This window comes from Rattus norvegicus, chromosome 3, assembly GCF_021556685.1.
Source record: "Rattus norvegicus strain SHRSP/BbbUtx chromosome 3, alternate assembly SHRSP_T2T, whole genome shotgun sequence".
NCBI lineage: Eukaryota > Metazoa > Chordata > Mammalia > Rodentia > Muridae > Rattus > Rattus norvegicus.
This window is the reverse complement of record NC_141536.1, coordinates 9,087,211-9,108,176: the sequence shown is the minus strand read 5'-3', so window position 1 is coordinate 9,108,176 and position 20,966 is coordinate 9,087,211. Positions and strand designations below refer to the sequence as shown.

The 20,966-nt window shown below is 44.1% G+C and overlaps 1 protein-coding gene and 1 pseudogene across 5 annotated transcripts in view; one reads left to right on the top strand and one right to left on the bottom strand.

The window, feature by feature from the left end:
- Positions 1-4,580: 4,580 nt before the first annotated feature.
- Positions 4,581-7,843, bottom strand: LOC147995399 (alpha-endosulfine pseudogene; annotated as a pseudogene). Its single transcript, XR_015683475.1, has one exon. The product of XR_015683475.1 is annotated as an alpha-endosulfine pseudogene (transcript).
- Positions 7,844-13,372: 5,529 nt separating this feature from the next.
- The window catches only part of Abo (ABO, alpha 1-3-N-acetylgalactosaminyltransferase and alpha 1-3-galactosyltransferase), a 56,272-nt gene continuing 48,678 nt past the window's right edge, over positions 13,373-20,966 (top strand). Inside the window, exon 1 of one of the 4 annotated variants that reach the window (XM_087645473.1) lies at positions 13,373-13,444. In XM_087645473.1, the coding sequence (XP_087501599.1) occupies positions 13,438-13,444 (7 nt within the window). In that variant the 5' untranslated portion in view covers positions 13,373-13,437. The remainder of the gene's footprint in view (positions 13,445-20,966) is intronic. The other 3 variants (XM_087645496.1, XM_087645503.1, XM_087645484.1) reach the window with 3 other exon arrangements.

Sequence of the window (20,966 nt, the reverse complement as noted above, 5' to 3'; positions counted from 1 at the left end):
TTATACAAATATATAATTAGGCTGCTGTATTCTAGGTATTTCATACCTTTGATTTACACAAAATTTATTCAAAATAGTACATTTCAATACTAACAGAAAAAAGACCTAGCTAGGGTATTGGGCAGGTACAGTTAGGCGGGTGGCTGGAGTTCTAAGGTTATGAAGGGGTGAAAATACGCACATTCTAAAATATTCCAAGAAAACAGAGTTAAGGTTTGAATCCATATGTATCAAAGGCTGTATCTAAGTAGCTTGTCCCCAAGTGGTGCAGGCGCTCTGTGGGAGGTGGCTTTGGGGAAACTTTTCTTCTCAAAGGTGATTATTCTGAAAAGGACCTTATTCCTTGGACGTCCTCTTCTCCTTTGTGCCAGTCATCAGTCAGGTTGAGAAGCTGAGCCCACCAGTGGGATCAGACTGGGTCAGCACCTGAACCCGGGACACAGCAGGCCAGCTTGCCCCCGTCCCTGCCTACTGAGCCCTGTTCGGGTTTGAGGCACCTGTTTCTACAGAACGAGAGCGATCTGTCCACTAACTTCACTGTGTGTTCCCTTGTGCCACACTGGAGCTATAGCTATGGGTGCCAGTGGAGGGATGCTGAAGATGGGCCCCGAGGGCTGCAGCCTCCCTTGTTTCCATCCTGTTCTCTGCTTCCTGAACTATTGACATGATGTGACCACCAGGTATCTCGAACAGCTGCCCTGCCTCAGTCTCCTGGGTTACAGGTATCCTTTATCATGTCTGGCAGACAACAATGGAAACTTCAGAGTTCACAACTAGGGCTGGAGAAATGGTGTCAGTGTTCTGAGTCTCGGGTTGATCAGAGAGATACGGCAGGACGAGGCTTTGCTGGCAGCGGCAGGGTCCAGCCTCCGGATGAATCTTGAACAACTTAACAAAAGCTTGTTTGTTGATTGCTCACAAAAGGTTTTTTTTTTTTTTTGTTTTTGTTTTTTTCGTGTGTGTGTGGGTAAAACAGGTTTCTTAAATCAACACCCCTGATCTATGTTTTCTGAAGAAAAACATCCCTGTGACCTGACCTTAGGCCTTATACACTGTCCCCAGTACTCAACAATGCGAGGTGGTCTGGGTGTGCCAGGACTGTCCTGTGACCAAAATAACCCAAAGGCTGTTGTTAAGGTCCCTCAGAAAAACAACCATAAATCACAGGAAACAGTCAGTTTCCCACAAAGGTGTAAGGACTTACAGAAAACCATATCCATGCTAATATTCACTCTAGATCCAGTGAGAAAGCTATTTCATTTGAATGTTTCCCTTAGACACGGAGATTCTACTAGAATCCTTTATACATGGCTCTTCACTCAAGAGCACCTAACTGCAGAGGACCTGGGGTGTGGTGACGAGCACCCACATGGTGTCTCATAACTGTCTTTAACTTGTTCTGGGGGATCCGACACCCCCATCTGGGCTCCGAGGGTACCACCCACACACATGCTACACAGACATGTAAGCAGGCAACAAGCAAGTAGCTCATAAGTAACCCACTCGTGTGTGTGTCTGTTACACAACACAGCTATCATTGCTGGTAAGGGGACGTCCTCCTGGGCCTCTTTGAGGAGTGGGGGGGGGTGTTTGTTTGAACAGGGCTTTGTCACTTGGTCACTTGGTTGTGAACTGGACTGTGTGTGCTACAATGCCTGAGTCATTTTTGTTTCTCTTGTTTTTTAGACTCAGTGTCTTTTTATGTAGACCCAGCTTTCCTGGAACTCACTCTGTACACCAGGCTGGCCTTGAACTCACAGAGATGTGCCTGCCTCTGCTTTTTTCCCAGTACTACCATTAAAGGCTGCTTAATACTACTGCTTGACCTACTTAACACACTGTCCGGAGCACACATGCGCACACACACACACACACACACACACCACTGGCAACTGGATCTCAAGTCTGGGTGGAGGAGGGACACTCAAACTACAGCATTGCGTAAAAGACAGAAATACCACTAGGCTAGGGTAGAATAGGAGTTCTCATGGGCATAGCAGGAGCAGGACTTCATAACCCACTCCACAAAAGGAGGAAATGCAGGCAGGAAAACCAGACAAGCTTTGTGTGTGTGTGTGTGTGTGTGTGTGTGTGTGTGTGTGTGTGTGTGCATGTGTGCATGTGCGCATGTGCGTGTGTGTGTATGTGTGTGTATGTGTGAGTATGTGTGTGTGTGCATGTGCGTGTGTGTGTATATGTGTGTGTGCACGTGTGTGTATGTGTGTGTGTATGTGCGTGTGTGTGTGTGCGCACGTGTGTGTGTATTTGTGTGTGTGCGTGTATGTGTGTGTGTGTGCGTGTGTGTGTGTGTGTGTGTGCGCGCGCGCGTGTGTAGAATGGAGCATCTGACAGGTATGTTTTGGTATGAAGGCCCTAGTTGTTACTGAAGTATTAAGCAACTAAGTCTTGGCCTGGTAGAAAGTAGATAGGTGGGGTTGGGGATTTAGCTCAGTGGTAGAGCGCTTGCTTAGGAAGCGCAAGGCCCTGGGTTCGGTCCCCAGCTCCGAAAAAAAGAACCAAAAAAAAAAAAAAAAAAAAAAAGAAAGTAGATAGGTTATGGGGTTCTTGTGAGGGACCCTAGGGGCTTTCACCAGCCTTACACCCACTGCCTCAGGTCAAGAATAGGCCAAGTACCAGCTTCCCTTATTGGGTTAAGGCTAGGCCAAGTTTCATTCTCCACCCACAGTTCTCCAGGAGGAGCAGGGACATTCTTGAAAAATCACAGAATGTACTACTGACTGATAGCCACCTGACCCAGAAAGAGTTCGAATGTATGTCATATGCTTGCTAGCCAATAGACTCAAAGGTCACTATGCTTAGCCAATGAATTTAAACTGTAACCTTGCTGATGTAACCTGTACCCCTAAAAAGCATGAAAACTGCTTGTTATAGCCATTCGGGGTCACCTTTTAGTCACTTGCCACAAGGGGCTGATTGAGGATCAACCCTGACGGAAAAATAAACCTCTTGTGTTTGCATTGAACTCCATTCTCGTGTCTCTCTTGGGGGGGGGGGGTCTCCCTGAAGTTAGGACTCACTTTGAGCCTTACAGGTAGTGCATGCCTTTAATCTCAGAGAACTCACAATGTACACCAGCCTGACTTCAAACTCAAATCAATCTGTCTCTGTCTTCTAAGTGCCAGAGTTAAAGGTGTGGCACCAACCTGGCTTAATGATTAACTCATTAAAACAATTCTCCTAGATTTTTGATATACTTATATTTTTGAAATTAAAGTATAATTGCATCATTTCCTCCCTTCTTAAATACATGGCTTCTATTTCTTGGTTTCTTTTTTTTTTTCTTTTTTTTTTTCCTTTTTCTTTTTTTCGGAGCTGGGGACCGAACCCAGGGCCTTGCGTTTGCTAGGCAAGCGCTCTACCACTGAGCTAAATCCCCAACCCCTATTTCTTGGTTTCTTATGTATCGATGTATTTATTTCTAAATGTGTAAGTACAACCTGCTCAATCCGGACAATGTTACTGAAACATATGTGATTGCATGATTGACTACTTGGTACTGAAAACCCAATTTTGGAGCTCTTCTCTGAGGAAAACTATCTCCCACTCTCGGCATGCCTTAGTTGCATTTAAGGCCTGCCAGGAAATCCCCCTTCTCTGCTAGCATTTCTATTGCTGTTATCCAGATCTTCTTTAGACAGCCAAGTTGGTGTGAATTACCGGGTGGAGCTAGAACTAGGAGCTGAACCGCCACCACAAACATCCTGTTCTAACAGCTTTTTCCTCTTCCTTTTCTGCTGTGACCCCCAAGCCTTAGGTCAGGAACTGTGTTGTAGATGTAGCCGGGCTTGTGTTCTCTGCAGTTACCATCAGCTGGGGCTTTTTTTTTTTTTTTGTTACAGTCTCCTGTCTGTTGCAAGGAGATGTTTCTATGACGAGGGGTTATTTTTGCTTCTTATTGTTATTTTTGCTTGATGGCTTTTCTCAAAGGTTTATTTTTATTGTCCACGAGCGTTTTGTCTATATCGAAGTACACTGTGTGCATACCTGGTGCCTGTGGAGAACTCGTCAAGTACCAAATCCTCTAATGGCATTTCCATTGTAAGAAAGTTCACCAGTTCCTGGTGACCCTCTAGTTGGCTCACCAGTGCTGTCACTGCTGGTGGTGGTGGTGAATGGCGGGGAAGGCACAAAGACCTGAACACTACACTAAGGGTCGTGCCATGATAAGAGTACTGCAGAGGTGAGGCACACACAGTAAAGAGCTGGGGAGAGTTTATTATAGATTAAAAGTACACTTGGGGGGTTGGGAAGAGATAAAGAGGGGGAAGAGGGGGAGGGGAAAGGAGAGCAGGGAGAGGAGAGAGAACACCTGAGTCACATCAGCTAGGATTTTGGATAGCTCGTCCTATGGGCAGACTTCAATAGAGAGGTTTAGTCGTGAGTTAAGATGAGGGAATGGCAGAGAATTGAGAATTCTGTTTAGTTAATTAATCAATTTACATCTCAAACACTTCTTCCCATCTCCCCTCCCTTCTCTGAGAGAGTGGGCGTCCACCTGAGTGTCCCCTGACCCCAGCATATCAAGTCTCTGCCAGATTAGACGCAAGAGGAATTTTTTATTTTCTTTTTTAAGCATTTTATTTATTTATTTTATGTGTGTGAGTTCACTGTCACTGTCTCAGACACACCAGAAGAGGGCATTGGGTCCCATTACAGATGGTTGTGAGCCACCATGTGGTTCCTGGGAATTGAACTCAGGATCCCTAGTATAAGGCTCAACTTGAGTCTTTTTGTTTTGTTTTTACAAAATTATATGTATATATATATATATATTTATATTTATATATTTATATATAATGACATGACATATCTATGTACAACAGGCTGGACACTGAAGAAACTATACAGTGACGTTCGGCTTTGTCCCCTCCCACATGGACTTCTGATAAGGATTACATGACAGCATGAGAAAATGGAGCAAAAAACACAAAAATTATACACAATTACAAATGAGAGTCAAGGAGTTTGGGGGCCAGGGAGACCGGGGATCCTGTGCTCTCCACTCCTTCTTCACCAACCTATGTCTGCCCTATCTGAACGATGGCCAGAGACCTGAGCAGTGGGCAGCCAGAAGAGCGTATTTACATGTCTCTTCCCTAACACACATCCACAGACTCGCCAGAGGGCACACTGGGATCTGTGAAGGGGAGAGAGACTGCACCAACTTGCTCTTTTGACCAGTTCTCATTCTGGCCCTCTCTGCTGATGATGAGCAGGTGGCACTCAGTAAGATCCAGGCCAAACTCGTGATGACACAGCAAGACAGGCTGCTGTCTCCCTCCCTGCACCCTCCTTCCAGCCTCCACCACGAATCATCTGCTAAGGACCAGCTGCTGCAGCTAGCAGCAGCACTAAGCTCTGGGGACCAGCTTCCTTCACCCCTTCCTCCTCCAAGCCTAACATACACCCAGTGTCTGATTACATCTGAAGTGTGATGCCACAGCGAGTGAGGCTGTCTCCTCAGGCCCATCCATCTGCTGCCAGAGCAGGTTTGAAGCAGCTAGGGTCAATGGCAGACCCAGGAAAGTGGGCAGAGTCAAGACACGTACAGGGCCAGCCTTTTCGGATTTGTTCTTTTTCTCTCTCAAAAAAGCTGACACCTATGAGATTGTTGTCTGAAGCTATGGCCCTTAAGTCTGAACTCTCTCTCTCGTCCCATGTAGCACTTCTAGCTTTACAGAGCTAAGGCTCAGTCACAGGCCTGCCGCAATTTTGGTTTTATGATGACCACCAGTACGACAATGGCAGATGGAGGACTTTAGAGTTAGAATTAGCCTGTATGTGTTTCCTTCTGTTTACAGATGAGGAACAGAATCAATCCAGAGAGGCTACAGACCTGGTCAAGCTCACACATCAGTGCTGTTGAGCGGGACAAGAACTGCAGCCCACGTATTCCAACTCCTAAACTCTTTCCATATCCCATAATACTTTCAAAAAGCAACATGCTTGTGGGGAGCCGTATTGGATTTGGGCCTGGCTGCTTTGTGACTGCATAGCTCAAGGTGGCTATGTGACTCTGGGCTGTATGGCCACAGATGCTCACCCCTAAGGTGGCTGCTGTAAGATTATGAGATTGTTGGACAAAAGCCTCTTCCAGGAAAATTCCGGGAGCAATCACAGGGTGTTTCAGCCTGAGCAAACACCGGATGTCCCTGAGCAGATTCCTGAGAAGGGTTCGACCTTTTCTTTTTTTTTTCTTTTTTCTTTTTTTTGGTTCTTTTTTTCGGAGCTGGGGACCGAACCCAGGGCCTTGCGCTTCCTAGGTAAGCGCTCTACCACTGAGCTAAATCCCCAGCCCCAGGGTTCGACCTTTTCAAAGAACATGTCCCCGGAAGACTGTAGCCTCTTTGTTTAAGGAGGATATCTTGCAGTTTAGTGATTCACCTGATATCCTTGGGCACTTCCCAATACTCCCCCACCCTAAGCTTCAATTCCTGCCTCAGAGCTTTAAATGCTGTACATTCCTCTCAATAAACGAGACCTTGACAACAGAACCTTGCTTGGTCTCCTTCTTTCCTCCCCTTCTTGACACTCAGGTAGAGCCTCTTCGGGACCCTGAATAACTGGACTCGCTGGACGGGACACATGCCGAAGAAAAAATACACCATTTTTTTTTCATGAGTAGCTAACGTCCATTAAACTTTACATTCCTTGAGAAGCAGGGCAACTGTTGCAGGAACACAGCAGAGGGGTTAGGTGGGCAACTGTAGTTTTAGGCAAGCAAATGCCCTCTCCTTTGAAGGTTCCCTAAACATCTATGATGGGAACACAAAGCACAGAGGCCTATGGGACAACACACTTAGAAGCACAGAGAGCGTCTCCTTCACTCCGCCTTTCCCAACACGTCAACTCAGCCTTGGGACACTGAACCTGTCACGCGGCTCCAAGACAGCTTGTCCAAGGACTTGCTCCTCCAGCAGGAGAATTTGCATCTTCTACGTTTCTCACCACAGGAAAAGCTGAGTGCTCTGCACTCCTAGTCTTTCCTACTCTTGGGTGTCTACCGGGCTATCGTGAGGGTATACAAGTTTCAATTTACCCAAAGACATAACTCAGAGCCCCTCGTCAACCTACGCCCTCAGCAGAATGTATTCCCTGGTCGGCAAGCTGAGCTCTGACTAGGTGCCCATTCCCTGCCTACAATATATAAAAGCCCAGTGGGTGAGGAAGGGGAAGAGAGGGGCCCAGGTTACCCCGCAAGCTTGCTGGTGACGAGCGAGGACTTTCTCTGGGGCAGGTCCTGTAGGGTGGGGATGTGGTCACCGGTCACCAGGTTCTTGTCTGCTCCTGCACTCGGTAGCTGCTTGTTCTTTATCTTGGTTTTGGCCACGTTGTACTCTCCTGAGTCAAAGTACGTTTGCCCTTTCTGGCATCTCTTCATGAGGAAGTCGGAGCTTCCAGGCTTTTGTCCTAAGCTTGGATATTTGGCCTTAGCTTTGCCTCCTCAGCCTTCTCAGGAAGAATACCTTCTTTCTCCTGTGTATCCTGCTTCTCCTCGCCGGTTTCCTCCGCAGGGTTTTCTTCTTCTTGTTTCTGGGACGTGGCAGGACCAGGACTGTGCAGTGAAGGGCCCGGGAAGTCAGCCGGAAAAGGGAAAGGGGGAGGGGAAACGGGGACAACCTGAGCTGCTGCTCTGGGTACTGTCGCTATCTCAGCCTGAGTCTTAATTACCAGAAGATTCCTGTGAATGAGACGTGAGACCAGAGAACGCTGCAATGGCATGAGGAAATTTTTTATTTCCAGCAAGCTGGGGTCCACCTACCTCTCGAGGAGAGGCGACCCTGAACAATCCGTACAGTTTTATACATTTCACAAAGGACGGGTTACGGTGATAGAGATTGGGTCTATGGGGGCACTGCTGAGCCTTAGGTTGCTACAAACCAGGGCAGGGGTCCTTGAAATGCATCCCTTTAGATAATGTTAAGACAGTGCTGCTGTGAACACAGGGCTCCCCATGACCTCAGGAACTGCCCCAGACAGGATTGCTGTACTCCCTCCTGCATGGGAGGGGCCGTCTGAGGCTGGTGGAAAAATACTAGCTCTCACACTAGAAGAGCAGTTCGCGCTCTTAATCACGGAGCCATCTCTCCAGCTCCTGGAATTTTTTCTTAAGAATCTTCCCTGTCTTCATATAGAATTTTTCAGATGTGTCACTGTGTCAGGTGCACACTGACTCACTATACTAATTGGATGGAGCTGCCATCATGACAAAGCAAAGGCAAGGGTGGTTGTGGCAATCTTCTGGGTTGGCCGTGTCGGTCCGGTTGATTGTCAGTTAGTCTTGTGTCTTTACTGTTAATAGAGATTTAGGGCTAAAGTCTAAGCTCAGTTCTCCATCCTAACCCATTAAAGAGATGAGTCCTGAGGAAAAACAGAGAGGAGATCTAGTCAGTGGGGCCCCACATTGGGAAGAGCACAGATAAAAGGATCAGTGATCTCTAAGCCCTTACTAAGGGTAACAGTCATGAGGTTTGGTTTGAGTCCATGACACATTGACCGAAGTGTAGTCCCACCCAACATTATCTCAGCTCCAGTTATGGAAGAATCTGATGAATTTTTGTAACTACCAACTTTGTTGGTAGCCATCTTCCCCCGAGTGAACCAATATGGCTCCTATATGATGATTACTTTTGTTCCAGAGTCATTGTGCCCCTCGGTGGCTTTGGGAGGGTTTATCCAGTGAGGGTTTGCTCTTCCTGGAATCTAAACTCCAAAGGGAAAGGTTAAAGACAACTTATGCCAGTTGTGGTGGTGCACACTTCTGGTTCTAGCACAGAGAGGCAGGCAAAAGTCTCTGTGAATTCAGGGGACGCCTGGTCTACATGGTGAGTTCTAGAACAGCCAGGGCTATATAGAGACCTTGTCTTAACAAACAAACACCACCACTCCCAAAACCAAACCAAACCAAAACAACCCCCCCCCCCCCCCAAACCAAAACCCATAACTAACAAAGACAAAATGTCTACTCCTTCAGTGCAGGTGAGGGAGACAGCTATGAAGACAAGGCTCGCATCAGGATTTCATCTCGTTCTCAGTACCTTGTGTGCCCAACACACTTAAAAAAAATCACATACTTGGTTCAGGACTATCCAATCAGTTGCATGGGGCAACACTGCTCTGAGGTGATGGCCACTGTCTATCTGTCTTAGTTAGAATTTCTATTGCTGTGAACAGACACCATGACCAAGTCAACTCTTATAAGGACAGCATTTAATTGGGACTGGCTTACTGATTCAGACGTTCAGGCTATAATCATCAAGACAGGAGCAGGGCAGCATCCAGGCAGGCATGGTGCAGGCGGAGCTGAGAGTTCTACATCTTCATCTGAAGGCTGCTATCTGAAGACTGTCTTCCAGGCAGCTAGGACAAGGGTCTTATAGCCCACACCCACACCTACTCCAACAGGGCCACACCTTCTAATAGTGCCACTCCCTGGGCCTACCATATACAAACCACCACACCACCTCACAGGTCATTTTTCCTTGTATATGCCTATTGTTAAACACAGTCAATCTTCAACTCGATATTGTAGGAAATAGAAATGAAATGTGCTGCTTTTCTGTCAGAGAGCTTTGGCTTTAAAGTGTCAAGCAGGGCTTTCTAGAACCTGCCCCATGTGTATCTTTTGTCTCAGGTTCACTCTTCCCTGAGGGGCCTGCCCTCTCAAAAAGTTGTGAGTTCCAGACAGGTTCCTAACCTGACATTGGTCTAAGATCAAAGCATGTGTGCAAGATTGCTTCCCGTTCTCAAGGATTACACTTTGCTTATTGATTGTACTACTTTTAAGTTTTTGTTTGTGTTTTAGCAAATCACGTGAGAATTTGAGGTCAAACTCTCACCCGCAGTGAAGAGCAGGACTCCGTTTTGTATTAGCAACAGAAAGAACCCAATAAATGCCAAGCAATGGTGGGACATATCTTTAATCTCAGCAGTAGGAATGCACAGGCAGAGAGGGGTGCAGAGGAGAGGGGTGGGGGAGGCAGAGAGGCAGAGGAGAGGGGTGGGGGAGGCAGAGAGGCAGAGGAGAGGGGTGGGGGAGGCAGAGAGGCAGAGGCAGGTGAATCTCAGAGTCTGAGGCTGGCTTGGTCTACAGAACAAGTTCTAGGACAGCCTGGGATAAACCAAGAAACCCTGCTTCGAAAAACCAAAATGAAAACAAAACAAAACAAAACAACAACAGAACAAAACAAAACAACAACAAAAAAAGCAAACTAAGCTAGTGGAACTTTCTCTATCCATGGTTAACTATGGCTTGAGACGGGCAGGCTCAGCACCCTTCTTTTGAAGTGCATTTGCTTTGCTGAAGTCTTTGGATTACATGGTCATTTCCCTGAAACACAAGATTCTTTGGTAAAGGTTGGAACACGGTCTATAAGCTGTGTGAGCAGAATTCTGATTCTTGTGAGAAGACTCCTAGAAAACAGGAGAAGAGTCCTGTGACTTCAGCCTTCCAGTCACAAAATTGTTCTTGGAAGATGCGTTTGTGCCCTTTCCATGTGCAGCAAGCAGGAGTGGGTTTACTGGATATTATCTTCCTACTCGGTTGATGTTTCCAAGCATGGCTGTCCTCACGACTGTATACAGCCTATCTCATGGGAATATGAGATATTCCCTTGTCCTTTCAGAATACCCTCAGAATATAAATTGTCTGATGCTCTGAATAAAGCTGGCTATTGTGTAAGAATTTAATCTCCTTCGTTGTTAGGTCCCATCTTTCCAAGTTCACCCAGTAACAGTAACAGTTGGATTAAGACACGCCTAGGACAGGAGTGTGTACTGCTCTTTTAGAGAACCCAAGTTCAGATCTCCACACCAACTGTGAGTGGCTCGCAGTCACTCACAACTCCAGCTCAAGGGCGATCCAAAGCACTCTTCTGGCCTCTGAGGCGCCTGCACTCACACGGTGTGAGCGTGCACAATTGTGTTGGTTACCTTTGTCAACTTGACATAAACGAAAGTCATTTGGGAAGAGGGAAACCTAATTGAGAAAATGTTTCCATCGGATTGGGTATATCTGTGACGTTAAGATTCTGTTCTGTGTGTTTACAGGTTGTTATCAATGTTCCTAAGGGATGGATGGTACCGGCTTTGTATGTTTAAGTGGGCAGTTATATCTTATCAGTTGAATCAAAGATTATTGTGTTGTGTGTTCTTTTATGTGAGGGTTTGAGTGTAGGAAAGTATGCGACTGAGATGTGTTTCCGCCAAGATATCTAGCAGATATCTTGGGACACCGCAGTGCGGACCTAGTGGGGTAAAAAACAATGATACTTCTTTTATTTTTATATTTTTACAACAACAGATGGCGAACCAAGGTGATGGGCAAGAATCCACTAGTAATCCTAAGAGTTGAGAGAAAGTTTTTATTTTCTAAGTAAGAGGAGGCCGGCGCCATGTTAAGTCATGTGATATCTTAAGCGCGGGAAATTCAAACAAAGAAATGGGGAAGCCACCTGGGCTGGCAGGCTGTAGGTCCCCTGCTGTGTGAGAAGTACCGGCAGCTCAGAGAGTTAGAGATTAAAAGCTGCTTTTTAAAGAAAGTTGTTTAGAAAGTCTTTCAGGATACTCATATTCTTTTTAACGTAGGCTCTACGGGAATTTGGGGTTGAAATTCTAGTTAGACAAGCTACTTCTTAATTACAAGTATTATTAAAAGGTGATTGAGTTTGTTTTTCGAAAGAAGAGAGTAAAGAATCAGGTGGGGATTTTTATCCACGGTTCAGAACTTAGATAGGGAAAAATTAGTCACTACCTCCAAGTAGAGAGTTGTGATTGAGTGTTGGTAACACCAGGGAGAGTGAATGCAGGCATATATTGTAGAAGTTATTGAGGTTAAATAAAAATCTGTGACTCCAGATAGAGAGCTTAACAGATTGAGATATTTTGGGCTAAAGTCCTGGTTTGATATGTTGCTTATTGATATTGGAATTGATAGAAGGTATTTGGTTTGTTTTATGAATTACCCCGCTAAAGGCCATATGGCTCATTGATGCTGGCTAGCGAGGGTTTGTGGTTACTTTTGATAATTACCACAACAGGAAGCTCGAATTCTCTTAACATGGGCTCCACGGGAGAATTTTGGGTTCATTTCCTGCTATCATAGAGTACAAAAGCCTGTCAGGCTCATTGTTTAGCTTGCTTTCTTTTTTAAAAAACTTGTTTAATCTTCATAATGGGTGTGACTTTGAGTTTTATGGTTATATTATTACTCTGGGAGAGAGTGCAAGATACAAGCTTTTCTGGTTACAGACTAAGGAACACAGTATTTTTTTTTGGTTCTTTTTTTCGGAGCTGGGGACCGAACCCAGGGCCTTGCGCTTCTTAGGCAAGCGCTCTACCACTGAGCTAAATCCCCAACCCCAGGAACACAGTATTTTGGGAGAAAGATTTTGTCTTTGTATTTTTAAAAAGTGTGATTAGGCTCTGGAAAGCTCACAGAGTCGTACTGATCAGATTTGATAGAGGTAGACCGCCTGAAAAACTAGATTCAGGAGAATCAAGCAAAAAGATATCTGGATTCTAAACTTTTGTCTTGAGAGTTGTATTTTACATAGTGTGCCTACTTGGATTCCTGGTCTCAAGGACTTTCAGCTGGGTCCAGTCAGGACACATCCTGCTACAGCATTTGCTTCATTCTTCCTACCCCTACCCCCAAGGATATCTCAACGCCCATGTACAGCTTGGAGAAGTTATGGAAGAGTCATTGTCCCAATTCCCTGGACTTTGAGGGGCTGAAAGTGGTTATTCTAAAGTTGTTTTTATGAGGAATTTAAAATTGGTTGTAATTTAACAGGGAGGAATTAGTTAGATTGAATTGTACAGTCATAATCTCATTTGGTAACTAAGCTAAAATCATATCTTTGCTTTGATGTAGAATTTATTTGTTAAAAGTTTAAAAGTACAAGGTTTAGAGCCAGTCCCTCTATTGATGTCATTACAAACTTCTGAGTTGATTACCCATGTGAGTTAAGGGCCAAATAGCAAACATATTACTGACTTTGTGAGAGAACTTTCAAGATATTATTAAGATATAAAGACAACAATCCAGATAGTCTTATATAGATAGATGGTTTTCAAAAAATGTCAGAAATCCACAAAATTTGGGATTTAAAGTTATTTATCTTTTGTTGAGACATATCTGCTAACAGTTCCCCTTTGGTGGATTTAACGAAGAATTTTAACATCTCTACCTCCAGATGAGGCAATACTTTGTGGCTAGGCACCCACTGGACAAAACTGCCCGTTTCATCTGCAGACTAATACTGTCCAGAAAAGGACAAATTATGCAGAATAGTTGACTGATGAGCTCTGCCAAGACAGGAAGGATGGGCGGGAGAGAAGTTTGAAGGAAGAGGAGGAGATTAGGAGAGAGGAGAGACAGGAGGAGGAGAGGCAGAGAAGCCGTGGCAGGACAATATGGCAGGTGACGTTAAGATTCTGTTCTGTGTATTTACAGGTTGTTATCAATGTTCCTAAGGGATGGATGGTACAGGGCTTTGTATGTTTAAGTAGGCAGTTATATCTTATCAGTTGGATCTAAAAAAAGAATGATTGACGTGGTAGATCCAGCTTACTAGGGATCTGGGTGGTATGAGAAAGCAGGTTTATCCCAGAAGTGCAGGACTGTAATTACTGTTCTTAGGAATGAGTCCTGAATCATATCACTGGTCTTGGGCAGAGACAAAACATCCAGGACTTCCTGGAAAGCCATTAGAGATAACTATTAAAAGCCTGATTTCTGGAAATCTAAACATTATAAGATTCCTGTATAGCAGGAAGTGTTGTGGTGAAGAACAGATTACCTCTCTTGCAAGAGTGAAATCCAACAGGATTGACAGCTGTCTGGGTAGCATGGAGTCCCATGCGGAAAGCTGTTTGTTCTAAAGACTTTAGATAATGTAAATCTGCCCAAAATGTAGACTAGCACAATGGTCCCTTTGTCCTTTGTCCATTTCGCCCAACGTGTGTGAACTTTTCTTTCCTCTGCACCGGACTGTCTGTCACAATGTGCTATGTGCCTTGAGTCATTTCAGTGGAAATTGCAATATGGGGAACCAAGAGGAGGCTGGAGTGAGATTCCAATGACATCTTTTGTGTTTCTGCCTTATTTCTGGTTTTTCTTCATTTGTGATAAGGCATAAACTCCCTGTCCTTGTATGAGAAATGTTTTTTTCTATCAAAGGTATTTGACTCAACAGAGGGCCACATTGACTTAACTGCCCCATGCCCCTCTCACCTCTTAGCCAGACTTGTCAGATTACCAAGTCGTTCTCTCACCAGCGGGACGAGACACAGTCATCACCTGCACTCAGGATAAGAGACAGAAGCTGTCTTAGTTACTTTTCTATTGCCACGGCAAAACAGTATGTCCAAGGCAATTTAGAGAGGAATGTCAGAAACTCCATGACCATTAAAATGTTCACCATAGCAGCAGGCAGGCAGGAGGGCAGGTGGGCAGGTGGACAGGCATGGTGTTGGGGCAGTACTGAGAACTCACATTTGATCCAAAAGCAGGTGGCAGAGAAAGAGGACGACTGAGAATGACATGGGCATTTGAAACCTCATAGCCCTTCTCCAGTGACACACCTCCAAAAAGACACACCTTGTAATCTTCCCCAAATAGTTCCTCCATCTGGGAAACCAAGTATTCCACCATATGAGACTATGGGGCCATTCTCATTCAAACCACCTCAGAGACCATCTTGCTTGCTGCTGGGTTTGGATTCTATCACTCACTTTTAACAAAAGAAGTTGCTTTGCTTATGAACTACAAACTCATTCTTTTTCCAAACTTGAGTTGAGGCCACAGACCTCTCTGTTCCTTAACAGTTAGGAATTTGACTGTGCCAAGCATCCTGAAGGCGCTGTTGGACTAAGTTCCTGTGCTTGCACAATCTGGACTGACCCTTCCCCGCCCTTGATGGGTAATCGCTGCACACCTCTTGCTACACTCACGCTTTTCACTGTTAAAGGCCTCTCTCCCAAAGCTAGAACTGGGACAGCAAAAGGCTAGTGTAAACAAGAATGGAATTAATGAAAGTTCCCTGGGAAAAACAGTTATGTAGGAAATCGAGTCTTTCCTAAGAACTTATTACTGAAACAAATATTCAAACCACTGATGAGTGTGGTTAGTGGGCATGAAAAAGAGGACTTGATAGAGCGCTTGCCTAGCAAGCACAAGGCCCTGGGTTCGGTCCCCAGCTCCGAAAAAAAAAAAAAAAAAAAAAAAAAAAGAGGACTTGAGAAGAGTCATTAAAGAAGAAAAACTTAGGGAAATTTTAGAAACTCACAAGCTGTAATTGAATTGCTAGGTTTTCAATGTTCAACTTTAGAAACAAGGAACTTATATGACTAGGAAGAGATTTTGATCATGCAGGCTTATGACAAGCCTTGGTGTGTTCCTGAGGCAAAAGGAAGCAGTTTTAGGAACCCTGGTGTTCTTCTGTTCTTTACAGAATTGTAATAAAGATAGGTGTCATACTGAAACAAGGGTTCAAGAGAGAGACACAGAGGAAGGCATCCTGGCTCAGTGAACTGTCTGCCTTCCTGATCAGACCAGAACTTTACTGCCAGACCTCCCTTGCTTAACAAAAGGGGATGAACAATATTTTAAGAATCAAGGAAAAAGAACGGTGGTCTTATGCCAAATATCAAAGAAATATAGAAGAAGAGGAGGAAGAATTAAATAAGGATTTCTCCATCTATGTTAATTGAGAGTTTTGCTGGATACAGTAACCTGGGCTGGCATTTGTGTTCTCTTAGGGTCTGTACGACATCTGTCCAGGATCTTCTGGCTTTCATAGTCTCTGGTGAGAAATCTGGTGTAATTCTGATATGTCTGCCTTTATATATTACTTGACCCTTTCTCCTTACTGCTTTTAATATATATTCTTTCTTTGTTTTGTGCACTTGGTGTTTGATTACTATGTGATGGGAAGAATTTCTTTTCTATTCTATTTGGAGTTCTGTAGGCTTCTTGTATGTTTATGGGCATTTCTTTCTTTAGGTTAGGGAAGTTTTCTTCTATGATTTTGTTGAAGATATTTACTGGTCCTTTGAGCTGGGAGTCTTCACTCTCTTCTATACCTATTATCCTTAGGTTTGGTCTTCTCATTGTGTCCTGGATGTTTTGGGTTAGGAGCTTTTTTGCATTTTGCATTTTGCATTTTCTTTGACTGTTGTGTCAATGTTTTCTATGGTATCTTTTGCACCTGAGATTCTCTCTTCTATCTCTTGTATTCTGTTGGTGATGCTTGCATCTATGAATCCTGATCTCTTTCCTAGGTTTTCTATCTCCAGGGTTGTCTCTCTTTGTGCTTGCCTCTCACCATCTGGTTATCCCTGGTGTTAGTTGGTCTTGCTGTCTCTGACTGGAGCCTGTCCCTCCTGTGAGTCTGTGATCTTAGGTGTGTCAGCACTTCTGGGAGACGAGCTCTCTCTTGGCAGGATTTGGGTGTGGAAAGCTATGTCACAGGGTTAACTCCAGGGTGCAGATGGAGACCAGAAGGATCCTGTCTCCAGTTGATCTGCAGTTTCTGTGCGTTGTGGTCTCCTGGTGGGTTCCTCTTTGTCCAGTTATTGGAGCAAAAGTGTTCATCTCACCCGTGAACTTAGGAGTGACAGCACTCCTGGGAGACCAGCTCTCTCCAGGAGGGATTTGGGTCTGGAGAGCTGTGCCACAGGGTTAAATCTGGGGGTGCAGATGGAGAGCTGAAGGCTAAATAAGGGTTAAAGGTTGAACTTCTATAGAAAGTCAAGTTTGATATAATAGGTAGTAAGAAATAACTTTTGATCTGTTAATCTTATGCCAAACTGAAACAAAATCAAATTCAAATAGTCATCTTGTCTAGCATTTCTGTGACCACAAGGCTTTATGACACCAATCTTAAGGAAGAAGATAATGAGTTTAAAGAAAACTGATTTTATCATAACGTTAATTTTTTAGTTTGTATAAAATTGTAGTTTGTTTGCTTCGTTCCTCTTTCACTATTCTTATGTAATCAAGGGAGACTTTGGAAGAAAATGTGTTTTGAAAAGCTGTATCAAAGCATAAAATGTCTGAGGAAATGATTTTATGTATAAACAAAGTCTGTGAGGAAAGTTGTCAGAGTAGGAGAAGCCATACGGAGATGTGCTTCCTCTCTGTCCTGTCTCTCATGAGGCAAATGATGCCCCATGTCTGATCCTTCCTTTCCTTCACCCCTCTTGCATCCAGCCTTCTCCAGGCCCTGCCCTCAGCCAAGGCTGGTCCCTGAATATAGGGTAAGTTTTCCCCTGGCTGTTTTGGTGCAAGACGGACCTCACTAGGGCACTGCAGACTCCCGGTGTAAGATAGGCTGGGCAAGAGAGTGAGAAGTTGAGAACTTTAGAGTAGAAAGAAAAATAATAAACACAGGACAGACTAATTCTTCTGCGAGACATGTGTATATAGGTATCCTTAAGAGTTCCCTTAAGGGGGCTGGAGAGGTGGCTCAGCGGTTAAGAGCACTGACTGCTCCTCCAGGGGTCCTGAGTTCAATTTCCAGCAACCAAATGGTGGCTCACAACCATCTGTAATGAGATCTGATGCCCTCTGCTGATGTGTCTGAAGACAGCTACAGTGTACTCATATAAATAATATATAAATAATATAAATAAATCTCTTAAAAAAAAGAGTTCCCTTAAGAAGAAAGGAATTAAGGTTCAAGATAATACCTTGTCAGAATATTTGCAGTTTGTTCATAAGGCTAGCCCTTGGTTTCCATATCATGGAACTTTAGATTTAGAAGTTTGCAAAAGAGTTGGAAAAGATAAGCTGTGTTGTATGATTTGGAGGAAGAAGCTGCAAAATATCATAAGGAAGCCTGCTGCCCCCTCATAATGAATTGACTATCACGAGCCCAGTGCAAGTCCTTGGAATGCCCCGATTTTTGTTATTAAGAATAAATCAGGAAAATGGAGATTGTTACAGGATCCTAGAAAAATTCACCGTACTATGGAAACTATGGGAGCCCTTCAACAAGGTCTTCCTTGTCCTGCTATGCTCCACAAAGGATATAACAGTTATTGATTTGGGAGACTGCTTTTTTTCTATTCCTCTTGCCTCTGCAGATAGAGATTTGCCTTTAGTCTTCCCTCTGTGAATTTAAAACAGCCTTATAGACACTTTCATTGGAAATTTCTTCCTCAGGGAATGAAAAATAGCCCTTCACTATGTCAAAAATTTGTTGGTCTGGCTTTTACAAAAAAGTCAGACTCAGTTATCCTGATGGTGTTTAGCTCATTATGTGGATGATATTCCTTTGACTTTTTAAAAATTTTTTTATTTTTTTTTTATGTATATGATTAGTACACTGTAGCTGTCTTCAGACACACCAGGAGAGGGCATCAGATCCCATTGTGAGCCACCATGTGGTTGCTGGGAATTGAACTCAGGACCTTGGGAAGAACAGTCAGTGCTCTTTTTTTTTTTTTTTTTTTTTTGGTTTTTTTTTTTTTCGGAGCTGGGGACCGAACCCAGGGCCTTGCGCTTCCTAGGTAAGCGGTCTACCACTGAGCTAAATCCCCAGCCCCACAGTCAGTGCTCTTAACCCCTAAGCCATCTCTCCAGCACAGATGGAGCCGTTACAAGATGCTTTACAAGCTACTGCTGACCAGCTAGCCAACTTTGACTGAAAGGTTGCTCCTGAAAAGACACAGGTGGAACTACCTCTCTCGTATTTGGGGAGAGTCATTCAGATTCTGAGGCACATCAGCTTTTAAAGCTGGATTTAAGCAAATTACCGACATTAAATGATTTTCAAAGAATCTGAGGAGAAATTAATTGGGTTTTCCCTTTTCTCAAGTTACTACTGAGGAGCTTAGGTGTTTGTCTGACATCCTTAGAGGTGACTCCCACCTTTGTTCTCCATGCTCCTTAATTTAGGAAGTGAGAAATGCATTAGTAATTGTGGAGCAGGTTATTAATAAATAATTACAGCGGTTAAAGCTTGATGAGCCATAGGACCTTATAGTATTGCCTACTGTTCATACACCTACAGGTATGTTATGGCAAGATGGTCCCTTGGAGTGGATCCATCTGCCTGTCACTCCTAGGAACATTGTTACTTTGGTGGCACTTGTGATTTCTTTCTTTTTTTCTATTTTTTATTGGATTTTTTAATTTAAATTTTAAATGTTATTCCCTTTCCTGGTTTCCTGTCGGAGCTCCCTATCCCCTCCACCTCCCCTTCTTCTATAAGGGTGGTTTCTTCCCCATCCACTCCCTCTTCCCATCCCCCCACATTCTCTTACACTGGGGGTCCAACCTTGGCAGGACCAAGGGATTCTCCTTCCTTTGGTGCCCAACAAGGCCATCCTCTGCTACTTATGCAGCTGGAACCATGGGACAGTCCATGTATAGTCTTTGGGTAGTGGTTTAGTCCCTGAGAGCTCTGGTTGGTTGGCATTGTTGTTCTTGCAAGCCCCTTCAGCTCTTTCAATCCTTTCTCTAATTCCTCCAGTGGAGACCCCAATCTCAGTTCAATGGTTTGCTGCTAGCATTCACCTCTGTATTTGTCATGCTCTGGCTGTGTCTCTCAGGAGACATCTATATCTGGTTCCTGTCAGCATGCACTTCTTAGTTTCATCAATCTTTTCTACTTTTGGTGGCTGTGTATATATGGGCCACATGTGGGGCAGGCTCTGAATGGCTGTTCCTTCAGTCTCTGCTCCAAACTTTGCCTCCATATCCCCTCCTATAGATATTTTTGTCCCCCCTTTTAAGAAGGTCTGAAGCATCTGCGCTTTGGACATCCTTCTTCTTGAACTTCAAGTGGTCGGTGGATAATTGTATTTTGGGTAATTCGAGCTTTTGGGCTAATATCCAATTATCAGTGAGTGCATACCATGTGTGGTTTTTTTTTTTTTTTTTTGTGATTGGGTTACCTCACTCAGGATGACATTTTCTACTTCAATCCATTTGCCTATGAATTTCATGAAGTCATTATTTTTGATAACTGAATAGTACTCCATTGTGTAGATATACCACATTTTTTGAATCCATTCCTCTGTTGAAGGGCATCTGGGGGACTGGAGAGATGGCTCAGCGGTTAAGAGAACTGACTGCTCTTCCAGAGGTCCTGAGTTCAATTCCCAGCAACCACATGGTGGCTCACAACCATCTGTAATGGGATCTGATGCCCTCTTCTGGTGTGTCTGAAGACAGCTACAGTGTACTTACATGTAATAAATATATCTAAAAAAAAAAAAGAAGGGCATCTGGAATCTTTTCAGCTTCTAGCTATTATAAATAAGGCTGCTATGAACATAGTGGAGCATGTGTCTTTGTTGTATGTTGGGGCATCTTTTGGGTCTATGCCCAAGAGAGGTATAGCTGGGTCCTCAGGTAGTGTAATGTCCAATTTTCTGAGGAACCTCCAGATTGATTTCTAGAGTGGTTGTACCAGTCTGCAATCCCACCAACAATGGAGGAGTGTTCCTCTTTCTCCGCATCCTCGCCAGCATCTGCTGTCACCTGAGTTTTTGATCTCAGCTGTTCTGACTGGTGTGAGGTGGAATCTCAGGGTTGGTTGGATTTGCATTTCCCTGATGACTAAGGATGTTGAACATTTCTTTGGGTTCTTCTCAGCCATTCGATATTCCTCACCTGAGAATTCTTTGTTTAGCTCTGTACCCCATTTTTAGTAGGGTTATTTGGCTCTCTGGAGTCTAACTTCTTGAGTTCTTTGTATATTTTGGATATAAGGCCTCTATCTGATGTAGGATTGGTAAAGATCTTTTTCCAATCTGTTCGTGGCTGTTTTGTCCTAATTATGGTGTCCTTTGCCTTACAGAAGTTTTGCAGTTTTATGAGGTCCCATTTGTCGATTCTTGATCTTAGAGCATAAGCCATTGGTGTTTTGTTCAGGAAATTTTCCCCAGTGCCCATGTGATCAAGACTCATCCCCACTTTTTCTTCTATTAGT